This window comes from Melozone crissalis, unplaced genomic scaffold (genome assembly GCF_028551555.1).
Source record: "Melozone crissalis strain CALT ecotype California unplaced genomic scaffold, PUWL_Pcris_2 ptg000063l_1, whole genome shotgun sequence".
Classification (NCBI taxonomy): domain Eukaryota; kingdom Metazoa; phylum Chordata; class Aves; order Passeriformes; family Passerellidae; genus Melozone; species Melozone crissalis.
Window position 1 is genome coordinate 1462101 of NW_026535841.1, and position 17942 is coordinate 1480042.

At 59.6% G+C, this 17942-nt stretch overlaps 3 protein-coding genes across 5 annotated transcripts; 1 reads left to right on the forward strand and 2 right to left on the reverse strand.

Moving 5' to 3' along the window:
- Positions 1–258: 258 nt before the first annotated feature.
- SELENOM (selenoprotein M) lies at positions 259–1869 on the reverse strand. The gene is given in 6 exon segments (XM_054288861.1): positions 259–877; positions 967–1045; positions 1442–1476; positions 1561–1596; positions 1679–1821; positions 1824–1869. Coding segments are annotated over 6 exon segments (552 nt in total). The 3' UTR covers positions 259–664.
- Positions 1870–5972: 4103 nt separating this feature from the next.
- INPP5J (inositol polyphosphate-5-phosphatase J) lies at positions 5973–14011 on the forward strand. Of its 2 annotated transcripts, none has more exons than XM_054288742.1 (12): positions 5973–6580; positions 7381–7491; positions 8973–9081; positions 9650–9766; positions 9838–10013; positions 10557–10668; positions 11068–11177; positions 11475–11664; positions 11854–11991; positions 12348–12440; positions 12677–12781; positions 12914–14011. In XM_054288742.1, the coding sequence occupies exons 1-12, from the start codon at positions 5973–5975 to the stop codon at positions 13532–13534; spliced, it is 2490 nt and encodes an 829-aa protein (XP_054144717.1). In that variant the 3' UTR covers positions 13535–14011. The 2 variants fall into 2 exon arrangements, with proteins under 2 accessions (XP_054144717.1, XP_054144718.1); XM_054288743.1 differs by having other exon boundaries at positions 13021–13288.
- A 646-nt stretch (positions 14012–14657) lies between these two features.
- Positions 14658–16754, reverse strand: PLA2G3 (phospholipase A2 group III). Of its 2 annotated transcripts, XM_054288744.1 has the most exons (4): positions 16337–16754; positions 16140–16272; positions 15937–16071; positions 14658–15831 (listed from the first exon to the last, which is right to left on the reverse strand). In XM_054288744.1, the coding sequence occupies exons 1-4, from the start codon at positions 16752–16754 to the stop codon at positions 15189–15191; spliced, it is 1329 nt and encodes a 442-aa protein (XP_054144719.1). In that variant the 3' UTR covers positions 14658–15188. The 2 variants fall into 2 exon arrangements, 1 of the variants encoding a protein (XP_054144719.1); XR_008483850.1 differs by having other exon boundaries at positions 14658–15020; positions 15937–16422.
- Between the last annotated feature and the right edge of the window lie 1188 nt (positions 16755–17942).

Consider the following 17942-nt stretch of genomic DNA (forward strand, 5'->3'; position numbering starts at 1 on the left):
CCATCCCCCTGCACCCTGTGAGAACAGCTCATCCCATGCCATGGTGCCCACCACCCTCACCCCTCTATCATGCTGTGGAGGGGTGACACAGGAACAGCACAGTTGGTCTGTAGGTTGGTAGGTGGCCCACCAGCAGTGATTATGATTGTGCCATCTTCTGCCTCTGTGAGAAGCTCTGGGGCACCCAGCTGTCCTTGGAACAGAGCAGTTTGGGATGCATACCACCCAGCTCCCTCTGAAAAGATGATACAATGCAGATGACTGCAAATAAAAGCTTTACTAGGAGCTGGATATGACATAAAGCCTGCTGGGGGGTAAAGCCCCCTTCTTGGGACAGCTCTCCCACCTTTGGGACTCAGCACATCTACCCTTAGCACCTGGCGCTTTCTGCTGAGGGTTTCATCCTGTCCCATGCAGGCAGGATAGTGCTGCCCAGTGCTGGGAGCAGCTAAACGTCTGGGCACAGCAAGAGACTGTAAGAAATGCTGCTCCTCCTCCGCCAAGGATAATGAGCTCCAAGGACAGGAGGGCATCAACCAGCACACAAGCAAGAGTGGGGGGGAACCTTTGCCACCCTGTGACACCGTGTCCAGCTGCCATAACGCCCTCATTCCCTGCACTGGGGACTGGCTGCAGGACCCTGTCCTAAGGGTGCCATTCCTTGCTAGAGGTCTGGGTGTTCTTCCTTGTCATGTTTGGGTGGGGTCTTGCCATCAGCAGTGGGTGCATGGGGGGGCAGCAGTATTGGCAGAGACTTGGCAGGGGCAAACTGGAACTCCTCTGGCACAGGGGCATCAGGCGTCTCCTTGCGGTAGAAGCCCAACTCCTGCACCAGCTGGTTGATCTCTTCCCGGGTCATGTCGCTCAGGGGAATTCTCTGCACCCAGACAGGGGCTGTAGCCTGGCACCTGTGGGGCACCGAGCACCCCAGGCCCTGTGGCAGCAGGTGCTGCACAGCCCACTCACCTCTAGCTCCTCATACCGGAGGCTGAGGAGCACAAGCTCAGGGTCAGCACCAGGCAGGTGTTTCATCTCCAGGTTATGGCTGGGCAATGTGTCAAGGAATGGGCAGCACTGATCAGGCCCATGCAATCCTTGTCCCATCCTTCATCACATCCCCTTCTGTCGTCCATCACATCCCATTCCCGTCTATCCTGTACCATCATCCATCCCAACCCATCTTCTCTCATATCCTATTGCCTTCCATCCCATCTGTTCTGTCCATCATCCCATCCTCTTTCCCATGTAATACCATCCTATCCTTTATCACATTCCCACCTACCCATTCTCCACTCCTCCCCAAACACTGTCCCCTTCATTCCTCACAAAACCCCATCCTGTCCCTCAGCCCATCCCCTCCCATACTTCATTCCCTTGCATCCCATCCCATCCCATCCCATCCCATCCGGACCCCAGCGCGGCAGCAGCTCCCGGCAGGTACTAGAACGGGATGTCCTGGGTGACGAACGCCTTCACCTGCGGAGAATGGCCAGTCGGGCCCGGCTCAGCGTCGGGAAGCCCCGACTCCCCGCCACGGCCCGGCCCGGCCCCAGTACGTACCTCCCTGAGGCGATTCAGCCGTCACCCGCCGCAGGTCTGCGGGAGAGGACACCTCGTCAGGCACCCGGCGGGCACCGGCTCGGCCCCGGCGAGTCCCGCGGCCCCCACCCGCGCTCACCTCCACCTTGCCGCGGGCCAGGTCCTGCAGCACCGTCTCGCGGAGCCGGGGGCGCTCCGAGCCGCTGCCCGCCGCCAGCGCCGCCGCCAGCAGCAGCCACAGCCCCGGCCCCGGCCCCGGCAGCACCGCCCGCATCGCTCCCGCCGCTGCCACGTCCGGCGCGCCACGGGCACGCGCACGGCGCCGTGCATGCGCGCAAAACACGCGCGCACACGAACGCAAACAGTCACGCGTGCGCACCGTGTGAATGCCGCGTAAGAGCCGCGAGCGCTCAACGTGCACAGACCGACAGCGACACCAGCGACACACAGACAGCGACACACACACAGCGACACACAGCGACACACAGCGACACACACACAGCAACATACAGACAGCGACACACAGCGACACACACACAGAGCAATACACAGCAACACACACACCCAGGGCAACACACAGCAACACACACACACACAGCACCACACACAGCAACACATAGTGATACACAGACAGCGACACACACAGCAACACACAGACCAACTGTCATAGTTTTATATTGGAGGCAGTCATGGAAGCAACTTTCTAAAAGAGGCTGTTAGCAGTTTCCCCTGTGTCTGACAAAAAGATCAATCAGTAATTAGGTTTGAAAACTGACAATTTGTTAAACTACTAAGGAAACTGTACACGCCTCTGTGAAAATACCTGTTAAAGACAAAAAAGCCCAGGAGGGTCTGTTTCCCTTCTGGCCTGAGAGCAGGTGAGGAGGCCGGGCCGGGCCCGTGTCAGGCTGGGCCGGACCCGTGTCAGGCTGGCCGGGCCAGGCCCGTGTCAGGCAGGCCAGGCTGGGCCCTTGTCAGGCTGGGCCAGGCCCGTGTCAGGCAGGCCAGGCCGGGCCCATGTCAGGCAGGCCAGGCTGGGCCCTTGTCAGGCTGGGCCAGGCCCGTGTCAGGCTGGGCCGGGCCCGTGTCAGGCAGACCGGGCCGGGCCCGTGTCAGGCAGGCCGGGCCGGGCCCGTGTCAGGCAGGCCGGGCAGGCAGTCCCTGCCGTGGGCCTGAGCCCCTTCCCAGGGCGCCCGCCGGGCCCCATCGCTGCCGGGCAGGGAGAGGGAAGGCCGCGGGGCCGAGGCCGGGCCGCGGCTGCTGACATCTTGCTGCTACCAAGCCCTGCCCTGCCACCAGCCCAGGCCGAAAGCTCCGCTGGGCGCCAGGAGCAGCCGGGGCCGGGCTGGCTCGGCCGAGATTCTGCTGCCATTGAGGTTCACCTGCAGCCAGTGGGCAGGGGGAGGAGAAGCCATCAGCCTCCGGTGTGCTGCTGCTGTGTCCTGGCCTGGCTGCCCAGATCCTAACTGCGTTCCCCCCCAGCCCAGCCGCAGCTCCCGCTGCAAGCTACAGAGCCTGGCCAGAGCCATGTAACCGTCTGCAAGCCCCGGGTGAGATATTAACTCTTTCAGTGCTTCAATCCTCCCTCGAGTGAGAGAAAAGGACAGAGTGCAAACATGTAGCAGAATAGCATGAAGTCACTGAGGTCAGTGAAGAAGTCAAGTCCCAGATGGGAGGGATAAAGAGATGCCTTTAGTTTTAGGCTGAAAATACTCTTATAAAGATATGGAGAAAAATATAATTGATACATCAGGCTCTTTTTCCCTGTAATGCATTTAAAAGTCCGAGGAGATGAATCGTTCAAATGGTAGATATCTAGCAAAGGCCTCTGTGCTAAAGTAAGCAGATGTTAAACTAGCTGAGATCCCATAAGAAGTTTATACAGAGAGAGAGAAGAGTGATGAAGACCCTGTGCCCCCAGGGAGAAAAGAAGACCTCTATCCCAGAAATTATGATTTCAATGACAGATGAAGAGAACTTTTGCTCTTAAGCAGGTCATCTTTAAAACAGTACCCCATAAGTTGACATGACCCATAAACACAGCTGTGGGAGAAGCTGTAAAAAATGAGAAGGACTCCACAATTGCAGATTTTCCTGGTGGCTACTATTCATAGAAATTCAAAGGCAGGAGAGAACTGTTTTTTATAGACCAGTCTTCATATATTAATGTGAGACTTCTCTCCCTAAGTAAACTGAAGAAAGACTATTCTAAAAGTAATAAACTGACTGAATTGTTTCTGTACATTGTTAGAGAGAAAGAAAAGGTTATGGGGGGAGAAGTGTTCTAAAAATTTTATTATAATTCCTATTATTCTTTCTTTTAGTTACTATTATAAACTTTTCATTATACCCTTTTCAAGTTTAAGTCTGCTTTGCCTTCCTCCTAATCCTATGTCACAGCAGGAAATTAATAAGGATATTCTAATAAGTGTCCTGGCATTTAGCCAGCCCTGAAACCCACCACACCAACCGTGCACAGATGGGCACCACACAGACCAACAGCATCACAAAGACAGCAACACACAGCGACCGTGCACAGACCGACATACAGAGACCAACAGCACCACCAACAGCACCACACACACAGCAGCACAGACTGACACATGGAGACCAACGACACCAACACACACACCATCTGCACAGGCTGGCACCACACAGACCAATGGCACCACACACACACAGCAACACACACCAGCAGAGCACAGATCAACACACAGAGACCAACAACACCAACACACAGAGCAATACACGCCAACAGCACCAACACACAGAGCAACACAAACAACTGCTCATATACACAGAACACAGCATTGCACTGACCGACACAGAAACAACACATACCAACGACAGCACCACACAGCAACACATACATACCAACAGCACACACCAACACACACACACACCCCACCCCCACAACCCTGCACACCCTGACCCTCACTGACCATGAGCTCACCATGTCCTCGGGGCAAAGCAGGTGAATGACATCCTGAGCTGCATTGGGCGTGCTGTCAGCAGGCCACAGGAGGTCACAGAGGCTCCTATGAGGCCACCCCTGGAGTGCTGTGTCCAGTGCAGAGCAGTGATATCGACTCTCCTCAGTCCTTTCCCAGTTGCCACTACTGATCACAAATTATTTGCAAGTGCCCCTCCACAATGGCAGGGACTTCCCACAGTTCCTTTGGCTCCTGACTGAATCCCATGGCAATCCAAGGATCTTATACTCTCTGGCCAGTATCCTCCTCTGCCTCACTCCTTAATTCACCTGGGTCTTTCTCCTCCTCAAGCTCCAGCCTTCCCCAGACACTGTAGCAGGCACAGGATGAGGATAAACCTGTCACCCAGACTCCTGTGTATGTGTGCACCCCAAGGGCAGGTGTTCTGACCTGCCTGTACAAAGTGCTTCTTCACTGGAGCACATGGGCACTGCCACACACAGGTACAGCAGCACCTACACGCAAAGGCACATACACACAGCTGCACAAACAGGCACACACATCCCCAGCTACACACACAGCTGCGCACACAGACTAGTACACACACAGAGATGCACATGCAGCACACACAGCCCATGTGTAAATACACACATGGCCGGACACAACAACACACACAAACACACTCACGCTCACACACAACTGCCCAAGGGTGTGTGTGCTCACCAACAATGCAAACACTCTGCAGCAGACCACAAATACATCTGGCACAAGCTGACAGAACAGCTTCAGTGGTGAACAGTCATATACACAGTAATGCACCAGGGCAGGCATTCATTTGCAGGGGCAGATGTGCATGAGCAAGGACAGATGTGCACTTGCAAGGACAGGTGTGCAAGGACAGGTGTTCATGCACAAGACCAGGTGTGCACACGCAGGGACGGGTATGTAGGGGCAGGTGTTGTGCACAAGAACAGGTGTGCACATGCAGGGACAGGTGTGCGGGGGCAGGTGTTGTGCACAAGACCAGGTGTGCACACGCAGGGACGGGTATGCAGGGGCAGGTGTTGTGCACAAGAACAGGTGTGCACATGCAGGGACAGGTGTGCAGGGGCAGGTGTTGTGCACAAGACCAGGTGTGCACACGCAGGGACGGGTATGCAGGGGCAGGTGTTGTGCACAAGAACAGGTGTGCACACGCAGGGACAGGTGTGCAGGGGCAGGTGTTGTGCACAAGAACAGGTGCGCACACGCAGGCACGGGTGTGCAGGGCGGGCACACGCAGGAAAGGCTTTCGAGCGGCGCACGGGGTGAGGCACGGGCCGTCACGTGAGCAGGGCGGGGCGGCAGGTGCGCGAGGGGCGGGGCCGCTCCTGCGCCTTTGAAGCGCCGCGCAGGTGGCGAGCGTGACGTCACGGTGCGGCTACGTCACGGGGCGGGGCCGAAAGGTGCGCGGGGCCGGGTCGAGGCCGGGGCCGGGGCCGCTCCGGTCTCCTCTTGCCGATGGACCCGGCCCGGCGCGGCAGCGCCGACCGGGGCTCGGCCTCCGGCGCGGGGTCTCGACCCGGCCCCCCGCGCGGCCCCGGGAGCGCGGTTCGGCTCCCGCCCGACGCTGGGGTTTCGGCGGCGCCTTTCCTCGGCGGCGGCGTCCCGGGCGGCCGTAGGAGCTCCCGACCGGACGGGCACGGCTTCGGGAACGGCTGCCCGCGGCGCGCAGGAACCGAGGAGCGGCCTCAGGCCCATACCCCGCCTGAGGGTCTCCCGCTGCCGGCCCTGCTGTCCCCCGGCCCGGGCGGCCCCCCGTCCCCGGCAGCCCCCGGCCGGGTCACCTTCCCCGCGCCAGCCCCGCCGGAGCGGCGGGAGATGCTGCCCAAGGCGGAGTCCAGCGACCACATCGCGGCCTGGGCGGGCCCCGCCGTGCCCCGCGCCCCCACGCTGCCCAAGGCCGTCTCCAGCGAGTTCCTTGCTGGCGGGTGGGCGGGCCTGAGCCCCCGAGCGGAGCCAGGAGAGCTGCCCGTCCTCGCCCGGCCCCTCGGTCGTCTCGGCCCCAGCGACGTCTGCGATCTGCTGCCGGACTGCCCGGGACGAGCCCCCGAGGACGGCGCGTTCCGGTGAGTGGGGCCGCGGGGCGCTCGCGGGGCCGGGGCTCGCAGTGCCGTGGGAGCAGCACCCGCTGGGCCCCTTCTGCCCGCTGTGGCGGATTCAGCAGGATGGGGTGCGGGGCTGCAGGCAGGCTCCCGGCGGGTAGCGTGTCTGGCGCGCACTGTTCTTGCGGGATGTCGTGACAGAGACACCGACTGTGGAGTGAGTGCTACCTGCCCCCGCTGTCCCCGAGCACCGGGGCTAGCGTGGCGCTGCTGGCCTTCCCTATTGAATCGTCTCCCCAGTGACTGAGGCTCCTGTCACTACCAAAAGAGCCTGCGGGCCCTTTGCCGGTTGCGCAAGGGCATTAATGTGTTGTGACGGGTGTCGCTTTGCGTTGGTGAAGGACACCGCTGCGGGGTTGCAGCACTGCTGTCACATGCGCTGCTCTGGCCTTTGTGGCTGGCAGGGGCTGGGAACTAAGATCCGGGTCCTTTCCCCAGGAGCCTGAGCCTTCCTGGGGAAGGGGGGCTTTTCCAGAGACACTCTGTCTATCAGTCTGTCTGTGTCCGCTAGTGGTGATGAAGACGAGGGCTCTTTGTGTTGGTTTCTAGATTTTCAGGTGCAGATCTTGGGAGATCTTGGAGGGAAGGATCTGCCTCTCTCATACAGGAATTAAGGACCTTGTATATATGCCATGACTAAACTTCAGCCCTGGCTACTTCTGTTGCCAGCAAAAAGCTTCTTTGGTGGATCTGGGAGCTGAACAGGGTTACAAGGAACCCGTCCGAGCCTTCATGTTAGCCTGTTCTTCCTTTGTCCTCCCAAGCATCACAGTGGTCACCTGGAACGTAGGTACAGCCATGCCCCCAAATGATGTGACATCCCTGCTGCACCTCAACACGGGCGAGACAAACGATGTGGACATGATCGCCATTGGGTAAGAAGATGAGGTGCAGCTCCTCCTTTTCCTTCCCCTTCCCCCTCTGGCGAATTCCCTTTTCAAGGAACCCCCAAAGCCCTGGGGGACAAGGAATGGAAGAGCTGCAGCCCCAGCCTCCCTTGGGGCATGGGGAGCAGGGAGGGGTGTGCATCACAAATGATAGCCTGTCAGAAAAAATGATGGAGAATCAGCTCCGGGTAAAATGGGAGTGCTGAGAGGAACTGAAACCCTTGAGTACTGATTAGACTTGAATACTCATCAAGCCTGAGGTTGGCTATGCTGGACCAAGTTAGCCCTGCTCTTGCTGTGAGTTGTGGCAGTCCTTGGGTCAGGTCTGTCAAGGCATTTGACTCACCTCGCCAAGTCCTCTGGGAGCATTCTCCTCCTCTGTGCTTTTGCATGTGGTATGCAGGCATCAAGGGCATAGATCTGTTCTCCTGAGGCTGGATTGGCTCCATGCCCCTGGTACACAGATCTGCTGACAGGGCAGTACCACAGCACTGTGCTGAGGCTGGTGAGGTGAGGGTGGCTGTCCCTTGAGGACTGCAGCGGTGTATGAATTCCTGCTACGGCCAGGGATGTGCTGTCTTTGCACAGGGTGCAGGAAGCAGCCCCTGCCTGTAGGTATGAGGTCTTAAAGCTGGATCTGCCTCCAGGACTGCCCCCGAGCTCCCAGCTGCAGGGGCAGAGTGATGTAAAGGCTGACACTGCTGGAGCTATGTTGGAGCCAGCTCATTGTGTTGGAGCCAGCCTCTCAGTCCCCTCAGCCTTACAGGCCAGTGGAATGGCTCTGTGTGGGTGGCAGAGGTCAACCTGAGTTGGATGGATGGGGTGAGGGGTGTAGCTGATACTTAGGGACCTGTTGGGACCATGTTCTGGCCAGGGCAGGGTGTCCTGCTACTGCTCACTTCCTGGCATCTCTGCCTAGCTGTGTCCTTCCTCTGACTTGTGTCTTTGTGCTCTAAGCGCTCGATTTTTTTAGGCAAGACATTTCCTGATTGTGCTGTTCTCTGTGGACATTTTTCCTTCTCTTCATTAATTGCTCAGCTAGGAGGAGCACTATTAGCTTTCTGGTTGCTGCTGCTCTGAGCTATGCAGCTCAAATACATCTGGACACCTTGTGCTGTTGGGACATGACTTCTCTGTAGAGACTGAAAGGCCCCATAAGCCCCTCCTGCACACCGAGATGGGCTTTAGGCTTCTGCTCAACCCTGTGCAGCTTAACTGCTTCTGCTTTAGAAAGGACCAAAGCCTCCTGGATTCAGGGCCACTTGTGCCTCCTGCCACCACGTGGCCCAGAATCACTGGAGCAAGGACATGGCTGGTTTGCGCTCCAAAATCAGTGTCTTCCCTTGAACTGCCCTTCCCACCCTGTCCTGCTGCCCAGCATTGTGCTTTGGCACCTCTCCAAAGTTCTCACTAACTGGGACACAGATGGTTTCCTGGTGTGGCTGAAGGACCTGTACATTTCCTCTCAGGCTGCAGGAGGTAAACTCAAAGATAAACAAACGCTTGAAGGATGCCCTCTTCACAGATCAGTGGAGTGAACTCTTCATGGATGTACTAAGCCCCTTCCACTTCATCCTGGTAAGGAGTCCTGAAGGAGTTGGCTGCTGGTGTTCTCTCTGCCTGCCAGGCAGGTGGGACACAGGAATAGAAAGCTGGGAGGGAGGTGCAGGGGGAGAGCTGGCTGGAGGGACAGCCTGCAGCCATCCAGGCCGCAGGGACTGCTGCTGCATCTTACCCAGCAAGTTGTTTGGCTTGTGCCACCCAGCTGCCTTTCCTGTGCTTATGCTTCCCCTCTGGTGTTTTGGGGTGGCTTTATGTTGCCCCCTGCATTGAACCAGGGTGAGGAGGTAAATGTGGGAACTGGCTGGTGCTGCTGGCAACAGCCTGCAAGACTCAGGGCAGGCTCAGCTCCCCAAGGCATTTGCCTAAGAACATATGTAAGCCCAGCATCACTGAGGTTCAGGTTCGGCTGTCAGTGCTCAGGAGGGTATGCACAGATCTCTGAACCAAATGTGCTGTTAGTCACCTGTAGGATGGAGGGGCACACAAAGGGTGGAGGTACTGCCTCATGGCCTGGAGTGAAGGGAGTTGTCCCCTTGTCCCCAGGCTCTCTATCATCCTATTCCAGCCCTTGCTCCAATTCCAGGTCAGCACAGTGAGGATGCAAGGTGTGATCCTGCTGGTGTTTGCCAAGTACTACCACCTGCCCTTCCTTCAGGACATCCAGACAGACTGCACCAGGACAGGGCTGGGGGGATACTGGGTGAGTATGGCCCTGGGGGGAGATTGCAAGGGGCTGGGTTCCCAAGGAGTCATGGGATCCTCTCGGTGCAGGGCAACAAGGGTGGGGTGAGTGTTCGTCTCTCCATCTTCGGCCACATGGTCTGCTTCCTGAACTGCCACCTGCCAGCACACCTGGAAAAGGCGGAGCAGCGCAAGGAGGACTTCGCCACCATACTGCACATGCAGCAGTTTGAGGGGCCCGTGGCCAACGGCATCCTGGACCATGAGTGCGTACCCCACCACTTTGCTTCCCAGTCTGGGCTCTAGTGGCAGTCCCAGTCCTTGACCACCTCCATGTAGGGTGTGGGGTCTCCCCTGCATCCCAGCACAGCTTGGAGATTAGGTCTTGCCTGCAGAGCTGGCCTAGCATGGACTCAGCATGGTGGGGTAGATGTTTATAGAGGGGTCTTGGTCTCACCACATTCAGGGCTGGTACAATTCCTGCCTTACTAGCACTCTTGGGGTTTGGGACCAGTCAGAGGGCCTAGCTCTGTCCCTGTGTCCTGGCTTTGTGATCTGAATCCAACGGGTGCCTCATGTGGAAACTTCCACCCTTGGTTTCAGTTTGGGGAAGTCTGGCCCATTTGGCTACCTACAGAATCCTGGCAGCTGGCCAGGCTGCTGGCTGAGCAGTGACTTGTGCCAGTGTTCCCAAGAGCACCTGTGCTGTGGGGTAAGGCTGCCCCCAGGCTGGGGACATCTTACCCCTGCTGTCCCTGGCTCTGGTAGCCTCAGCCCTTTCAGCCCGTTGCCCTTGCTGCCATCCACAGCCTCGTGTTCTGGTTTGGGGACCTCAATTTCCGCATTGAGAGCCTGGACATCTGTTTTGTGAAGTATGCCATTGACAGCAATGTCCTGAGCCAGCTCTGGGAGAAGGATCAGGTGAGGGATGAGTGTGCTGCCAGCCTACACTGGAACCCTAGCAGTGATCGACTCTCCCCAAAACTGCCCATGTGGCTGTTGGTCAGGGCGTGTCCTCTTGCAACCCGTAGGACACAAAGAGCCCTGGCTCTCATGTCTCTGGGGGAGGAAGGGACAGCAGAAACCCAGGTCAGTCTGGATGGAGCTGGGCACTCTTCCCTCATGAATGTGTGAAGGAGAGCTGAGGCATTGAGTCTACAGGCTAGCTGCTGGCATAGACAAACGCTGAGAGTTGTGGGAGCTGGCAGGAATGGGACTGGGATTTCACAGTGTGTGAGGGTGGGGAGATTATGGCAGGATTTGTGGAGGGGTCTGGCTATGGGGGTTGCTGTGCTCCTTGATGTGCTCTCTTCCCCACAGTTGAACATTGCCAAAAGCACGTGGCCTGTTCTCAGAGGCTTCCAGGAGGGACCCCTGAACTTCCCACCCACTTTCAAGTTTGATGTGGGCACCAACAAGTATGACAGCAGGTAGGAGAGCAGAGCTGGGCATGAGGTGGGGCTGAGAGATGCAGGAGCTCTGGGGCTCAGAGCCAGTGTAGGTGCTGGTGTGGATGGGTGGGGAGAGCAGCCGTGCTGGGGTGGGCACAGGCTGGACTGTGATGTGACGGCAGTGCTGCTGCCAGCACAGGTCTGTCCCAGCAGTTGTGCTGAGTGCCAGGATGAGCCACATCCTCTGCCCACATGTGCCATAGTGCCAGGGGGAGGCAGTTTGTATCAGAGCCCACTGCCCCTGCCAGGCAAGAGATGCTCTTCTGTGCCCTGCAGTGCCAAGAAGCGAAAACCTGCCTGGACTGACCGCATCCTGTGGAAGATAAAACCCCCCAGCAAGGGGTTGGGCACAGGTGGGCACCGGCCCAGCCAGGGTGTGCTGTCAGTGAGCCAGCTGTGCTACTGCAGTCACATGGAATACACCGTCAGCGACCACAAGCCAGTAGCTGCCATCTTTGCCGTGCAGGTGAGCACTGTCCAGGGCTGCTGGGAACACAGGCAGGAGCTGCAGGGGTGGAATGCGCAGCCTGTGTGGGGAGCTTACTCAGGTGTGGCGAGCTCAGCTACCTTGCCTCTTACTGGGGGCTGCTGTGGGTATGTGCATGGGGTCCCTGGGCAGCAGAGGCAGCTGTTTGCCATGCCCTTTCTCTGGCAGTTTGCTTCCAAGGTGGACAAGCCCCTGGTTGAGATTTATGTGGCTGATGAGTGGAGCAGGCCTGAGCAAGCAGTTGTCAGGTACAAGATGGCTGTTGGCTTCCACCGGAGCTCCTGGGACTGGATAGGACTCTACCGGGTAGGGGCTTGGGGGCTGCTGGGGCTGGAGGGAGTGGGGAGCACTGCACAGCACTGTGGGGTCCCTTCTGAGTTACCCCCCACCGGTGAACATGGTGAGGGCATGGAGCTGTGCCCTCCCTTCCCCTGACATCATGATGTGGTCCTGCTTCAGGAGGCTCTGGTCCAGCAGTTCCTCCTTCCCCTGCTCTGTGGGCCCCACAGCACCCCAGGGCACACCTGCAGGGGGGTGTAAGGCAGCTTTGGGTTACCCTCTGTGAGCAGAGCCAGCTGAGCAACAGGAGACTGAAGAGTGACTGTGCTGAGTGGGGCTCACATTGTCCCACTCACTTGTATTGTCCCATGTACTGTGCACAGGTGGGGTTTCGGCACCCTAAAGACTACGTGTCCTACGTCTGGGCCAGGAGTGATGATGGGGAGCGCTGCCTGGAGAAGCAGCTGTGTGCACAGGTGAGCTGGGGCCAGCCCTGCTGTCTTGCTGGCACTTCTGCCCCACACTAGAGGGATAATCGCCCCTTTGTGCCCCTGGATGGGGGAGGCAGGCACCTCGTTATTGCTTTTTGCTAAGTATGGGGCAGGCTCATGGTATTGGCAGCACAGATTTGTGCTTTTGGCTGGGGTTGGAGGTAGCGGGGGGGGCACCCCTGTGCCAATCCTGGTGGCCATCAGGTGTCTCTGGGCTGCAGGTGATGTTCTCTGAGGAAGCACTGCCCAAGGGGAATGGAGAGTACATCCTTGGATACTACAGCAACACCTCCAGTAGCATCGCTGGTGTGACTGAGCCCTTCCAGGTGAGCAGAGCCAAGAGGTGAGGGGGGATGGATATGGCGGAGGGGGGTGTCTCTGGATGGGGGAGGCCAGCTGGTGTGGTACCCAACAGTGCCATGTGAGGGTCACCTAGCAGTGCTGATGCAGGGGTGCAGATTTCCCTACCCAGGTCAGAGGAGGGCAGCAGCTCTACAGACAGCTCAGGCAGCAGCTCAGAAGAGGATGACAGTACACTTGTCCTCCTGGCTCCCAAATCCCGTAGTCCCAGCCCGGGCAAGATGAAATGTCACCGGAGCCGAAGCCCCAGCCTGGCCAAGTTCCAGGGCCTCATCCTGCGGCCATCAAGCCGGGACAGGGGTACAAGCCGCAGTCCCTCACCCCAGAGCCGTTGCAGCCTCCCCAGGAATATCCCCACCATCCATCTGCCCCATGAAGAGCTGGGGCACCATGAAGTTAAAAGCAAGGAGCTGGGACAGGCAGCTGAGAGCCCAGACAGCAGCTCATTCTACCAGACTGTGCAGGAGCAAAGTGGCCTGCGGCGTGTCTCTGCTGACGGCTCCCTGAGCAGGGCTGACCCCCGGAGCCTGGGCCTGCTGCCTGCACTGCGCCTGGAGATGATTGAGCAGGCCCTGGGCCGGCGGCAGGAGAGTGCAGAGCAGGGCCATTATCCCTGCCGGAGAATGAGCACCACCAGCCCCCCAGGCTGTGGCCCCTCCCCAAAGGAGGGGCAGAGCCCCCAGGAACTGGACAGACATAGCTGTGCCATGGGCCGCTGATGCAGTGGCTCCCTTCCTCCTCCCCATAGCGCGCTTGCTGTGTGCTTTCCTCTGCCACTTCCCTGCTGAGACACTCCCTCCCTTATTTATTGCAGTGACTCCTCACCCCTGTTGTGTGCCTGGCAGGTAGAGGCCCCCCCTTGCTGCCCCCCCACAGCCCAAGCTCCTGCCCTGGGCTGTGAGGTGACCACACAGGGGAGGGTGGGCAAAGTTGGTCTAATGCGGTTTGGGGAACCTCTCATGAACTTCCAAGTGCAGGACTCTTGTCCCATGGGAGGAGTGCTGGCCTCACACCTGAGGTGGCACAAAAGGCCAGGGCAGGGCTCTGGCAGGAATGGTGACAGGCACAGAGCAAGGACCACCACAAGGTAGCCTGGAGATCGGAGATCAAAGCTTGCTCCCTCCTTCCCTGCTCTACTACTGTGCCTCAGCCTGAACATAGCGCAAGTGACAAAATAAATGATCCTGCCCACCCCAGCTGCACTGTGCTCACTGCTGGGGGCAGGATCACCCCTGGGGTGGGGGCCACAGTGTCAAGAGGGGACAGCAGGCTCAACTCTTGTACCATATACCATGCTCTGACCACCCACCCTTTATTTTTTCTGCTGCATTCAGGTACTGACCTCAACCCTCCTACCCTGCAAGAGGGTCAGGATTACACCTCACTGCTCAGGCCCCCCAGTTGAAGGGTCACCAATCTAGGGGTGGGGTGCCCTGCCATCCTCCCTGCCCCAGAGCACACCAGGGAAGGACAATGAGTTTCCTCTTTCCTGAGCCCTCCTATTTCTTTCCCCTTGCTTTTGATACTCATGGATGATACTCCTTTAGAGGCTTGTCAGTCCCTCTGCCTGCTCTGGATGTGGTCCCCAGCTCCATGCTGTCATGCCAACAGCCATGCTCAGTGCCATCCTTTGACTTGAGGACCAGACCCCAAGCAGCTCTCAGCTGCTGCACAGCACATCTTCCTCCCCAAGGCAGTGCTGCTTGGGTGTTATCAAAGTACTGTGTGGGGCTAAGCTGGTGTCTGCTCTACAACCAGATGCTGGCACTGCTCACAGAGGGTACCTCCCCTGGCATGTGTCTTCCACTGTAGATGCTTGGCCTTGGAGCTCACACGCAGAGGGCCCCAGCGTCTTAGAATCTTTTTGAGCTGCTGTGCCGGTACAAGCACAGCCCTGGTCATCGTGGTACAGCTGCTGGAAAAGCAAAGCTGTGAGCATCGCTCTAACCCTGCAGCACCAACAGCCACTGCCCCTGCCCTGCAGCCTGGTTGTGGCACAGCATAGCAGGGGCCAATGCTTGCACTACTGGTTTCCTGCCCCACCCAGGCCCTGGCCTCTTCCCCACGTACCTGTGCTGTGACGCCCTGCCTGGGCTGCAGGCAGCAGGCAGTTCTAGCACAAAGCAGTCCATGGTGATGCGGTCAGCCAGGACAGCCACGTCCATGGCGCTGCAGTCCCTTGCCCTGTGGAGGCACCGTGCCAGCCTGCAGGCACAGGAGGGCACATGTCACCAGGTGCTGGCCAGGGCAAGCATCCCACCTCCTCTGATCCCCAACTGTATGCACACAGTGGCCTTTTCCTCCTGGACTCGCACCTGCGTGTGCAGTTGCAGTGGAAGAGTGTCCGGCTGTCCACGTTGTGCAGCTGGTACCTCACCTCATGGGGTGCAATCTGGTGCTCACACTTACGCAGGTGCTTGCTGCACCTGCACCCCCTGCCCGGGCCTGAGGACAGTGGGGAGGTAATGGGCACCCCCAGCACATGACCCCACCAGCCTGAGGCCTTGGGCCACCCCAGCTGCGGTGTGCACATGCTGCCCACAGCACCAGCTCACCCTGCTGCCTGCGCCCCTTCACAGCTGGTACGGGGGTGGCTCCACGCTGCGCTGTGGCTGGGCTGGGTCCAAGGCTGCCACACCGAGGACGTGCTGAGATTCCAGCTCCTTGCTCTGGTCCAAGCAAATTCTGTCCTGACACTGTGGATGCTGTTGCACGGCCAGGCTCTAGCCCCCACCGCACTGCTGGGTGCCTGGTTGTGAGCTCAGCCTTGTCCCCGGCCAATGCAGGGGTACCTGGGCCCTGTGGCTGCTGGGCTGTCTTAGGTCTCCGTGCCTGGCGGCGCCCAGACTTTGCCCTCAGTTCCTGTCGAAACCGCTTACGCCCTGTTCTAGAGAAATACCTTGCCTTGCCCGGGGGCTGCACAGTGGGGCTGCCCCTCTCCTCTGCTGGTAGACTGGGGTGGTACTGATTCTGCTGCACCATCCTGGCCAGAGGCACTACTCCATAACGCTCACATCTGGGGACACCACGTGTTGTGAGGTCCTGCGCACCAACCGAGTCAGTGCCCGAGGAGACAGCCGGGCAGGAAACGCTGAGGGCCGGGGCACCCCCGGGAACTCACCCGCCCCACCAGTGCCACTGGATGCACTCCTCGCTCTCTTCCAGCACAAAGCACGGCACCTCCAACAGGTTGAAGAACGTGACGCCGATGATGTTGGAAACGGTGTCGTTGATGGCCAGCAGGCACTGCCGGAACCTGCGGGCAGGGGACCGGTGAGGAAGGCGGGCCCCCAAGCTCCCCGTTTCCTCACGCCCTGGGCTCACCTGGTGTCGCAATCGCAGTGGGACACGGTGTGCAGGCGATAGTTGCGGATGCCGTAATTGAACTGCAGCGCCGTGATCTGCGCCCAGCACTGGTCATGCTCCCGACAGCACCGGTCGGGGCCGCGGAAGAGCCCTGCGGAGGCGCCGATGAGCCGGAGGGAGACCGGGTGCTCCCGCCGCCTCCCGCCGCTCCGTACCCAGCTCGCTCCAGTTCCCCGCCGAGTTCCCCGCGCCGCACCACAGCGTTCCTGGCAGCGTCCAGCCCCGGCGGCGGCGGCGTTGCGGTCCCGGCGGCACGGGGTCGGTGCAGGCGGCACGACGCCGCCACAGCGCGGACAGGGCCCCGCGCAGCGCAGCCCCGGGCGCGGCAGGCGGGCGTTGCGCGCAGGCGGCACGGAAGGCGCGGGCGAGGCGCGGATCGCGGCGGGCCCAGCAGGCGCGGAGGCGGCCGGGGGCAGCCCAGACGCTCTCGACCAGCGCGGAGCCGGCGCTCAGGAACGCCACGTACCGCGCGCCGCCCGCGCCCGCCGCCTCCCGCGCGCACACGGACCCGCCGGGCCAAGCGCGCGCGCATGCGCACAGCGCCGCACAGGCCACAACCGCGCGCGCCCACATCCCGCGCGCCACTCCGCCCCCCCCACCTCACCCGGCTTTAACCCCGGGCCCGACGGCGAGCACGGCGCTGATTGGCCCGCGCCGCGCAGGCCCCGCCCCGCCCCGGGCAGAGCGGCGGGACGCAGCCGGGGCTCTCGACCCCGGCTCCTCACCCCGGGCACCGCCCCCGCCCGGCGCAGCCCCCATCCCGGGCACCCCCTGCTACACGCACCCGCCGCACGCGCTCTCTCCCTGGGCACTCACGGGTGTGCTCTCACGTGCACGACCCTGGATGCAGGTGTGTGTGCAGATGTGCACAGGTGCCTGCACGCTCACCTTGAGCACACGTGTACACTCGTGTGTGAGTGTATGCCCATGTGCCGTGCCTGCCCAACCATGTGTGTGCCCTGCACAGGCTATAGCCATGTCCCTGCTCAAGTGTCCACTGTGTGCAGTCAGGACACAGAGCACTGTCCAGCCCCTGCAGAAGCTGCCCGTGGCCCAGGATCACGCCTGTTTGGGAGCTGAGGATCCCTGAGACGGAGCCACCACAGCCCCCAGGGCAACTCCTCCTGTGACCTGTACTGAAGTGTGACTCTCACAGTACAAAGGTGTTTCTTGATATTCAAAGGAACCTGCCATGTCCTAGTTTGTGCTTATTGCATTTTCTTCCAGTACCGGACATCACTGGGAAGAGACGAACTCTCATCTCCTTGCACCCTCCCTGCCTGTGTATTAGCAGGATCCCTGAAAATTCCTCTGCTCCAGCCTCAGCAGACCCTGCTCCTGCAGCCACTCCACACAGTGCAGGTGCTCCAGTCGCTCCACCACCATCACAGCACTTTGCTGGACTCACCCCAGCATGGCTGTGCCTCGCCCAGGTTATCCCAGCTGGAGCAGCACAGCCTCCCCACTGGTGCTCCCTGCCTGCCTTTGCCTGGTGCCATGAGGACACATCCCTGCCTTCTGCTCAGCTGGTGCCCAGCAGGATCCCAAGGATCCCTGCGGAGCTGCTTTCCAGCTGGTGGCACAATTTATGCTGGTACGATATCCCCCTGTGAATCAGGATCTCTCTACCCTGGAAATACCTTGGGAGGGTAGCTGGACTGTGGGGCAGAGCTTATCCCTCCACCTATCCCAGAGCCCAGTGCCCCAGGGAAGTGTTGTTTAGGGTGGCTAGTGTGCCTGGGAATCCTGCTGCATCCCAAA

What these genes read in the sequence shown, in the direction of transcription:
- PLA2G3 (XM_054288744.1), bottom strand. Translation starts at nt 16,754, where the DNA reads ATGTGGGCGCGCGCGGTTGTGGCCTGTGCGGCGCTGTGCGCATGCGCG. An exon ending in CACTGCGATTGCGACACCAG is followed by an intron (nt 16,072 to 16,139) that starts GTGAGCCCAGGG and finishes CCCTGCCCGCAG; the next exon opens with GTTCCGGCAGTGCCTGCTGG. An exon ending in CAGTGGCACTGGTGGGGCGG is followed by an intron (nt 15,832 to 15,936) that starts GTGAGTTCCCGG and finishes TGGTGTCCCCAG; the next exon opens with ATGTGAGCGTTATGGAGTAG.
- INPP5J (XM_054288742.1), top strand. Translation starts at nt 5,973, where the DNA reads ATGGACCCGGCCCGGCGCGGCAGCGCCGACCGGGGCTCGGCCTCCGGC. An exon ending in CTGCCATCTTTGCCGTGCAG is followed by an intron (nt 11,665 to 11,853) that starts GTGAGCACTGTC and finishes TTTCTCTGGCAG; the next exon opens with TTTGCTTCCAAGGTGGACAA. An exon ending in AGAAGCAGCTGTGTGCACAG is followed by an intron (nt 12,441 to 12,676) that starts GTGAGCTGGGGC and finishes TCTGGGCTGCAG; the next exon opens with GTGATGTTCTCTGAGGAAGC.